The following is an 8,899-nucleotide window of genomic DNA, read 5'->3' as shown; positions in this document are numbered from 1 at the left end:
GCAACATGAGACAAACTGTGCGTGTGAGGCCAGTTGGGACGACACTTTGCAGCACGCGGACGACTTGGGCCACTGTGATGGCCGTGACGTCCTTGCCGCACCATGGCTATTTCATCCCATTGCTCTAGTATGATCGTCGCTAAGGGGGTGGTCGGGGCCATGAGTAGGACATTGCGGCACGTTGCGACCTCGACCTAGGCATACTCTCCCACGAGGCGGCGTTTACTGATGGCTGAGCAAGACAGAAAGCAGGCAGAGTTGGCTTGCCTTCTCGGCTACGATCCCATGTATGAGAGAAAGTGGGAACGGCATCTAGAAGGGATGGGAAGATGCCCGCCATGGGTTGTCATCGTCGCAGACTGTCTCGTCTTGCCCCCTTCTTGCCTATGCGCGTAGCAAGAGAGCCGTGGGATCATGGAAACAACTCATCTGACATCGGACACTCTCAGATCTATATAATGTTGATGATCCCGCCTGTCATCCCAACTCTCTTTTCTTCCCTCCTCAACCAGCAGCCAACAAACATCCTTCTCTACTCTTCAATCTTTCAGTTCTGTGAACTTTTTTACGTTCTCGACACTCTTTCTTGTCCTGATCCAACTACACACCGCTAGCCGGTCTATTACAATCTTTTTTCCAACTTTTAACTTCTAAACCCCGTTCGATTCTTCGACACCCAGTAAACGTTGCTTCAACCAACCCTTCACAACCTCAAATCAGCAAACATGTCTTACTCTAAGATCCTTCTCATCTCCGCCGTTCTGGCCGCTGTCGAAGCCCGCTTCGGCCAGGAGCAGGTCCCCGTTCAAGCCGTCTCTTCTCTGCAGGCTGGCAACCCCGGTGAAGCCGCCACCCTCGCCGGAGGCATCCCGGGTGTTCTCCTCGCCGCCGCCGACCCCTGCGACAAGTTGACTCTCGCCGACAAGATCGCCGCCCTCGGTACCGGTGCCGACGTTCTCGAGGCTGCCAAGGGTGTCGTTGCCGCCGAGCAGAACTTCAACCCCTTCGTCGTCAGCGTCCCCAGCATCTGCGGCGATGCCTCTCTCCCCGCCACCGAGGCCCTTCGAGGCATCGTGCCCCTCGTCGACCCGGCCGTCACCGGATCCGATGCCGAGAACGCCAACTCGGCCACTTCTCTCCAGAACCCCTTTGACGCCACTGGTCTGTCTGTCGCCGAGGTGATGCAGGCTCAGGGCTTCTCCAACTTCACCGTCAAGGGCCAGGCTGCTGGTGGTGCTGCCGCCGGAGGCAACGCCAACGCCGGCAACAACAACGGCAATGCCAACACTGGTAACGCCAACACCGGTAACGCCAACAACAACCAGAACAACGGCAACAAGAACAACAACAACAATGCCGGCAATGCCAATGCCAACACCGGAAATGCCAACGCTGGAAGCTCCTGCGGCGGTGCCGCCAGCGGAAACGCCGGCGCGAGCAACAACACCGGTAACGCCAACACTGGCAACGCGAACAACAACAACAACAACAACCAGAACAACAACCAGAACCAGAACACCGGCAACAACAACGCCAACAACGGCAATGCCAACACTGGAAACGCCGGCAACGCCAACAACGGTGGAGCTGCCACTGGTGCCGCTGACTTCGGAAAGTGCACTCCCACCATTGACTTCCAGCTTGGCCGTGCTGGCCGCAAGGCCGACGAGGGAACCTTCCTGCCCACCGACGCCCTCGTTGCCCAGGGCCAGCAGGATGCCCTCAACCCCAACATCATCATCAACCGCGTCTGCGATCAGCTCACCAACGTCTGCGAGGCCAACGATGCTGCCAAGACCCAGTGCCTGGACGCCAAGGCCCAGATTTTGGCCTCCGGTGACAAGAGCGCAGCTGTTGCCACCACCTTCAACGGTCTCCTCGGATTCTAAGCGAAGAGGTAGCTGGCGGACTAGGGAGTCCTCAAGGGATTTGTTTTCTTTTGTCTCTATAATTTTCATACCGGTCTAAAAATACCGAGGAGCACGGCATATGTATCTTACGACAAAAGGCACTCTGGAGCTTGATTTCACATGGCTGGGTTTGGCTGTCTTTGGATATGGTAGCTGGGTGTTCACGAGTAGGATGTTTGAATAAATTGGCTTGCCCGAACTAGTGTTTCACCTCATGAAGTGTACTCGCTGCGATACACTCTCCGTGAAGCAACTTGCGTCTTCTCGTTTACTCCTTAACTTCGTATATCCTGGCCTATGTGAGTTGTTGGGCTGAAGAGCTCTCTTGACTTTGAAATCGTCGGTGAAGCTCGGTGAGATTAAGCTTCAGCGGGCCCACGTGCCAAGCGAGATGAAGAAGCACTGGCTCTGCAGACGGTGCCCCTTTAGCGCGAAATTTTGTTGTCTCCTTTGACGAATGACTCGGCTTGGTCAAGTGGCTCTTACCCACTCCTGAACCCCTCTCACCGACAATTTGTGAGCTGTGAAAAAGGTTGAAAGGTTCCAAATGTTGTGTTGACGGCAAAATGTTTGACAGGGGTTTTGTGTGAACTTTTACTGCTGTTTCCCCTCAGGAAATGGTCAAGAGAAAGGTTGAGTGAGCAATTAAGAGGTGACGACAACAAAACCAAGTCGGCCTTGGCTGCGCAGATCTATCGGACTTGGCAATCGCGATTTCGAAAGTTTAATCTATTTGCCGGCTCGGCGTCCAACGGTGCTGACAGACTCCTGGTTGAGATGTTAACACTCACAATGCCACAATCTGCGACGAATTCTCGTCAACGCTACCAGGATGAAGCTAATTCATCCAAGAGCGGACTCCGGGCACTCTTGCCACCTCTCAACTTCATAACACTGCATTATGCCTACTTCATCGGCACGACCCTCCTCGCATCGGCAATCTTTTACGGCTCGTCGAATCCACGCGGCAGCATCAGCTATGTAGACTCGCTTTTCCTCGTCATCTCCGCCATGACGGAAGCCGGACTCAACACGCTCAACCTCAGCGAGATGACTGTGTGGCAACAGGTGATGCTGTGGCTGCTTATTATTATCGGTAGTTCTGTTTGGGTATCGATATGGACGGTCGTGGCGAGGAAGCATGTCTTTGAAAAGAGCTTGCGGGCGGTCGCTCGTGCCCAGAAAGAAGGAAGCCGGCAGGATGGGGGCCTGTCAGTGTCAATTAACAATATCGCTGCGGCTCAAGAGAAAGGAGCTGCGAGTGGCACCGGCTTGATGGACGTAGAGACATCGACTCAACCTCAAGCCGCGGGTAATCACATTACCATCGAAACCACAGGAAATATCACCCGCCGTTCAATAACTTCGACCCATTCAGACAAGACACCTACTCGACCTTGGCTGTCCTTTCTCAGCGCTTCCAAAGAGGGCCGCAACTCCCAGTTCCACTCCCTCACGGGACCCGAACGCTCTTGTCTAGGAGGTCTCGAATACCGGGCCCTTCAACTGTTGTCTATCGTGGTCCCGCTGTATTCAGTGCTCTGGCAAGTACTAGGAAGTCTTGCTCTCGGAGCCTGGATCGCGAACAATATGCCGACAGTCGCAACATCCAACGGTGCAAACCCGTGGTGGGCCGGCATATTCTTCGCCGTCTCAGCATTCAACAATTCGGGGATGTCATTGCTGGACGCCAACGTAGTGCCCTTCCAACAGGCATATTTCGTGCTCATAACCATGGGCTTACTCATTCTCGCGGGCAACACGGCCTACCCGCTGTTTCTGAGGCTCATCTTCTGGGCAGCATTGAGAATACTTCGAGTGACGACCGCCGAGGAAACGTTGGTGGAGCTCAAGAGCACATTGGAGTTCATCCTGAAATACCCGCGTCGAGTTTATACCAATCTTTTCCCGTCACGACCGACGTGGTGGCTCTTCTTCATGGTCCTCATGACGAATGGTATTGATTGGATGGCATTTGAGGTTCTCAATATCGGTAACCCAGTTATCGAAGCTATTCCTGCTGGGGCTAGAGTTCTGGACGGCTTATTCCAAGCGTTAGGTATGTCACTATCTACACTCCTGTCGGAAAAAGACAACTACTGACTGCGTTTTAGCTGTCCGCTCTGGAGGCTTCTACGTCATCCCAATAGCCTCTGCCTATCCCGGGCTGCAGGTACTGTATGTTATCATGATGTACATTTCCGTGTACCCTGTGGTGATTACTATGCGACACTCCAACGTCTACGAAGAGCGGTCTCTAGGGATCTATGACGATGATAAGATGTCTCCAGTCTCTTCTCACCCGGACGAGAAAAGGGACCCTAGCGGTACCGGGATTTTGACACACTTCCTACGAGAGAATTTAAGCTTTGCTGGTGTTGGTGCTGCAAAAAGCGAGAAGAGAGGCAGCGGATTTGAAACTCGAATGAGTTTCGTGAACCAGCAAATCCGTGGTCAACTCGCACACGATCTGTGGCTTCTCGCACTGGCTGTTCTGATTATCGTAACTATAGAGACGTCACACTTCCTGGAAGATCCGGTGCACTTTTCAGTCTTCAATGTCATTTTTGAAGTGGTTTCGGGCTACGGCTGCGTTGGCATATCTGTTGGACTTCCTAAAGATGCCATGAGTTTCTCTGGAGGATGGCATCCCGGGAGCAAACTAGTCTTATGTCTCGTTATGTTGAGAGGGCGTCATCGAGGTTTGCCCGTAGCCTTGGATAGGGCTGTGCGATTACCTGGACAGAGGCTATTGGAGGAGGAAGAGGAAGATTGGAGACTGAGAGGGGCTAGAAACAGGCATGAAGTGGAGTAAATGGCTTCAAAATGTAAAAGTTAAGTATACATCTTACATGCACATATGCAGAGGAACAGTAATGAATCGGAGAGACCTTCAAAGGATGTCTATCTCTGTCAGCCTTGCGCGGGCGTAATTGTACATTTAGACCTGCAAAGGAACCTTTGTTGCAGGATTCGAAACGTTTCTTAAGCCCGTATTTCTATGAAACTTTAGGGTGACGCACATAGCCGTCTGTCGTTTGTGTACACTGCTACCATAGGCTGGGTGGATGTGTACGACTACCCATGTCTCTTCTGTACACATGGAAGCCGGCATTCGGATCATAGGCACGAAAAACGTTCACCCTAGCATACACGTCTTCCCGTCGCCTGCAGCGGCAAGTCCATCACATCGTATGATGCGGTTTAGCAGCTAGTCTCCAAGAGATCAAACCAGGGCTTCGAGGAGCCGCACATTCTATGGCCGCTGGCGAGCAAGAGTTATTGCAGCTGAGCATGAGTGGCGCGTCGATTTTGGTCATTCATCGGTTGTTTTGAGACGGAAATTATTCCTTCTAACAATTCTTCTTCTCAAATGATGTGATAGATCATTAGTTTGATCTTTACTAATGTATCACTCCCAATTTACGCAAACAATATCTCATCTGAGCTAGAACATATTTGCTGGTCACTCTCAGACTTAGGTCATGGATTATTTATTCAATGCATGCATTCATTTTGTCCCCTCGTCCAACGACTCTGGTCTGGTCTTTCGGCCAAATATGACATGGCTATCTGTAAATGCTCCATCTCCTAGAACAAGCTCCCTCTGACTTATCATCCCCCTTTCTCCCGAAATTTGCAAGTCTCATTCCTGTGGCGCACGAGATTATCATATCTTGTAAATTCAGTCCCGCAGTCAGCGCACGTGTACTTCTCCACGTTTTCCCTTTTCTTGTGAGTTACGTCACGATGCCGGTCTAAATCTTTCTCGGCAGCGAATCTCTCTATGCACTGGCTTGGAAATGCTCCAGGCATGTAAAAAAGACACTGAAAAGGCCTCAGGTGCTTGTCTCGATGTCTCCTGGATTGCGTTATTACATTTCCTGGGCTGCTGGAGCCCACAAGAATTACTCACGTGAGGTTCCTAGGCTCTTGAAATACCTCCCCACAAAACTCGCACACATGTTGGATCTCATATGCCATTTGGGCAGCCCGGGCCGTTGCTTCTTCATCAGTCATAGCTAATCCCACCGGAACCTGCGAAAGCCGCTGATCAAATTGGGGGTTTCTTCATGGCGACAATCCAACCCCAGGAGCCTAGAGCCCTGAAGATGTGGTTCCGGAAGGATGGCCAAGAGAGGCGAAGTGATGATCTTGGATAGTTGGGGCAGGCCTGTGGAAAGCATTGGGTGGACCGAGTGTGCCATGAGATGCTCAATTAACTTCGTACAGGTCTAGGTCGTCCTCAGGGAGAGCCTCCAACTGCCACGCTGTGCAATAAGAATACGAATTGTCCTCTGAAACCCCATTTTCAAGTACCACGCGTCGCATTACGGCGAATATCAGCCCTGTTGCACACATATGGGGGTCAGCAGAGCCCCCGTTCAGGATAGACGAGTGTACATACACCCACGGCCTAATATGTCCACAGCGTAGGTCAGAGCAGCCCTACTGTTGGTGAACAGATGATTTCACATCGATTCATTCAGTTCTCTGGGTTGAGTCAGTGGTCACTCGTGAGAAAGGCCTCCCGCAGTAGCTGATCTTATAGGGTGGTAGCACATACTAGAGCAGTAATGTCCAAGTGATTTGGGAATTCGATATGTGAGGTATTGGTGAAGATAGCAAAGCCCAAAACCCCCAGGGAATCGGTCTTTAAATGTGCGCAACACAGCAGCCTTTTCAGTGAAGTCCCCGTTCCCTCCTGCGGACCGCAGTCGGCACGTGTAAGATCTGTCCTCACAAGCTGTCGCGTAATCTTTGCTCTGACCAAAGTGGGTCGCTCACTGCAGGTGTGATGCCATGCACTGATAGATGTTGTAGCAAAATCAATGCCAGGGACTATGTTGGGATCGCTCGTAGTCTCCTTCAATAGCTGTTGATGGTGTTGTCAGCCTGCCTCGTGATAAGCAAGGGAGTAAAGTATCGCAAGGATGCTCAACCAACCATTTGTCGCTACAGCACGAAAGCGCACAGTGATTGTTATCTGCTTCTTTCTGTTGGGCTAGCTCAGAAAGCCTTGGAGTTGGCCTCCGGCATTAGTTTAAAAGATGTGCATGAATTTCAGCCAATTAGTGCAAGCCTTGCGTCGAAGGGGGTGTGGTTTGGGGTGCATCCGAGGTGAACCCGGTGCGACTGACTTGTCAGTTCATTGACTGGAAGTCATTGTTCAGCATAGTCAATGGTCTAGGTGGAAGGTAAAAAGTACGGTTTTAATAAACTTCAGGACAGGATTGCTGGGCGGTGATAACGTCAGGTGGGAGCCACTCAAGCAGAGAGGGCAGCATCATTTTGACCGGGCTAACTCTGTCCTGAAAGCGCAAAGGCATCAAAAGGCGGAATCTAGCGTAGATGAATGCAATACTTAGATGCCGAAATCTTACGAGGTCATTGAAAAAATAAATAAATGTGAATATTTGTGTCGACCGATTACCGGCACCCAGAGTAATTATAGAAGAGACTTGGGAGAGCTAGAAATGCTAGAGTGGAGTTCGAGGCAGTGACGTGATAGTCAACATCTAAAATTCATGAACGCGCACTATGAATAGAGATATACAGCAATGTAAACGCATAATCCAAATGATGAATCCTTCGCAAATGTATCAACGCTCTAGCCTCTTAATCAATGCTGCTTCTGCTGATGGCGGTGCAAGTTATCGGCCCTTGTGAACGTTTCGGTGCACTCAGGACAGTCAAATTCACCCCTTCCAATTCCATGAGTGGCCTTGTGTCGGTCCAAACTCTTCTTATCCGCAAACTTCGCAGTGCAGTTCTCAACTGGACAAGCGCATGGCCTGCTATGCTTCCTCATGTGTCGACTGAGATTCTAATGTCAGATATACCGTGCAGGCATGGAAGCAGTGAGATGTATGAACTTACTTGAGCTCATGCTTCTTCTCATAGCTTCTGGTGCAGTTTGGGTTCCCGGTACAAACGTACGGGAGTTGACGCGGTTGTTGTGGAGGATTCAATTCAAGAGGCAGACTGGCGGGGTTATGGGGGGTCTGTACCGCCTCCTGAGCGTACATTTCGGCGTCCATATCGTTCCAGACTCCTAGTCCCTGTGATGATCCGTGGTGGGAATTGACCCTGTGTGGAGATCCACCCCGAAGCGCCTAAAGCGCTTGAGATGCGGGTTCAGAAGACTGATAATCAGATTGGGCGGCGTAATAATCTGGGCTGAATGAGCTCGTTTGTGTGTGAGGTAACAGTGAAGGATCGATGAAATCGTCAGAAGTAGGGGCGTAGGCGTTGTTTATGTAACCACCTGTGGTTGACAGCCAACCCCTTGGCTCATTGGCCCCAGAATAGTCGTGGGTTACCCGAGGGGTTCCGTGGTGTTGAGGCTCCCGACGCATGACAGTATTTGAACTTGAGCTTGTTCTCTCGGGGCAGTATCTAGTACTCAAATGATTCTATTGGCTCTCTGCTTCGTATTTCTGTACGTGACCTAGAGCAAACTTGGTTTAACATTAGCAGTGGTGCCTTGACTTCTAGGAGATGACAAACCTCTTGGTGCCCCAAACAAAGCTCAGAATTACCAAAACAAACAATCCTCGTCCGGGGATAAATATTGAATTCAAGCTGACGAGGTATCGTTAGCGCTGGCCTCCCGTAGTGTTTCCGCGGTTCCACAGCGGTGAATACATGTATCATTAACTACCTTAGAACCATAAAGGTTGACCCCCAATTCAAAGAAACGTTGTGGAAAAATGTCAGTACTCACATGTTTCTTAATACAGGTTGATCTTCCGGAAAATATGAGTCTTCTCAAGCAAGTTGAGATGATACAGCGATGGATGGTGTGCATGCAGTACCATGCCAGGAGAAGAAGACTGCGCTCAACTCGTTAGGTCAAACATGAAAGCGTGAAGAATGCCATCTGCGGTGGATTTGACCAGAAGTCGAGGCCCCTTTTAAAGTATTTCGATCTTTCAGAGAACAAATATCTATGTACTTTCGATGGCTTTCATTAGAAGAACTCGGCT

The 8,899-nt window shown here is 50.7% G+C and overlaps 4 protein-coding genes across 4 annotated transcripts; 3 read left to right on the top strand and 1 right to left on the bottom strand.

Moving 5' to 3' along the window:
• Window positions 1-725: 725 nt before the first annotated feature.
• Window positions 726-1,355, top strand: BDZ83DRAFT_592586 (uncharacterized protein; the record flags this gene model as incomplete). The annotated part of the gene is made up of 1 exon (XM_060506549.1): window positions 726-1,355. A coding segment is annotated over one exon (630 nt), but the record flags the coding sequence as incomplete, so codon positions are not given.
• Window positions 1,356-1,601: 246 nt separating this feature from the next.
• On the top strand, window positions 1,602-1,889 carry BDZ83DRAFT_545071 (uncharacterized protein; the record flags this gene model as incomplete). Its single annotated transcript, XM_060503443.1, has 1 exon — window positions 1,602-1,889. A coding segment is annotated over one exon (288 nt), but the record flags the coding sequence as incomplete, so codon positions are not given.
• Window positions 1,890-2,605: 716 nt separating this feature from the next.
• Window positions 2,606-4,797, top strand: BDZ83DRAFT_642132 (cation transport protein-domain-containing protein). Its single transcript, XM_060509595.1, has 2 exons — window positions 2,606-3,969; window positions 4,025-4,797. Exons 1-2 carry the CDS (start codon window positions 2,688-2,690, stop codon window positions 4,723-4,725), a joined length of 1,983 nt encoding a protein of 660 aa, XP_060358332.1. The 5' UTR covers window positions 2,606-2,687; the 3' UTR covers window positions 4,726-4,797.
• Window positions 4,798-7,545: 2,748 nt separating this feature from the next.
• BDZ83DRAFT_548944 (uncharacterized protein) lies at window positions 7,546-7,873 on the bottom strand (the record flags this gene model as incomplete). Its single annotated transcript, XM_060503472.1, has 2 exons — window positions 7,546-7,729; window positions 7,791-7,873. Coding segments are annotated over 2 exons (267 nt in total), but the record flags the coding sequence as incomplete, so codon positions are not given.
• Between the last annotated feature and the right edge of the window lie 1,026 nt (window positions 7,874-8,899).

This window comes from Colletotrichum acutatum, assembly GCF_030867785.1.
Source record: "Colletotrichum acutatum strain CBS 112980 chromosome Unknown BDZ83scaffold_194, whole genome shotgun sequence".
Taxonomy (NCBI): domain Eukaryota; kingdom Fungi; phylum Ascomycota; class Sordariomycetes; order Glomerellales; family Glomerellaceae; genus Colletotrichum; species Colletotrichum acutatum.
Note: the sequence above shows the minus strand (reverse complement) of the source record. Positions and strands in the feature narration are given on the sequence as shown.

What these genes read in the sequence shown, in the direction of transcription:
- BDZ83DRAFT_642132 (XM_060509595.1), top strand. Translation starts at nt 2,688, where the DNA reads ATGTTAACACTCACAATGCCACAATCTGCGACGAATTCTCGTCAACGC. An exon ending in CGGCTTATTCCAAGCGTTAG is followed by an intron (nt 3,970 to 4,024) that starts GTATGTCACTAT and finishes ACTGCGTTTTAG; the next exon opens with CTGTCCGCTCTGGAGGCTTC.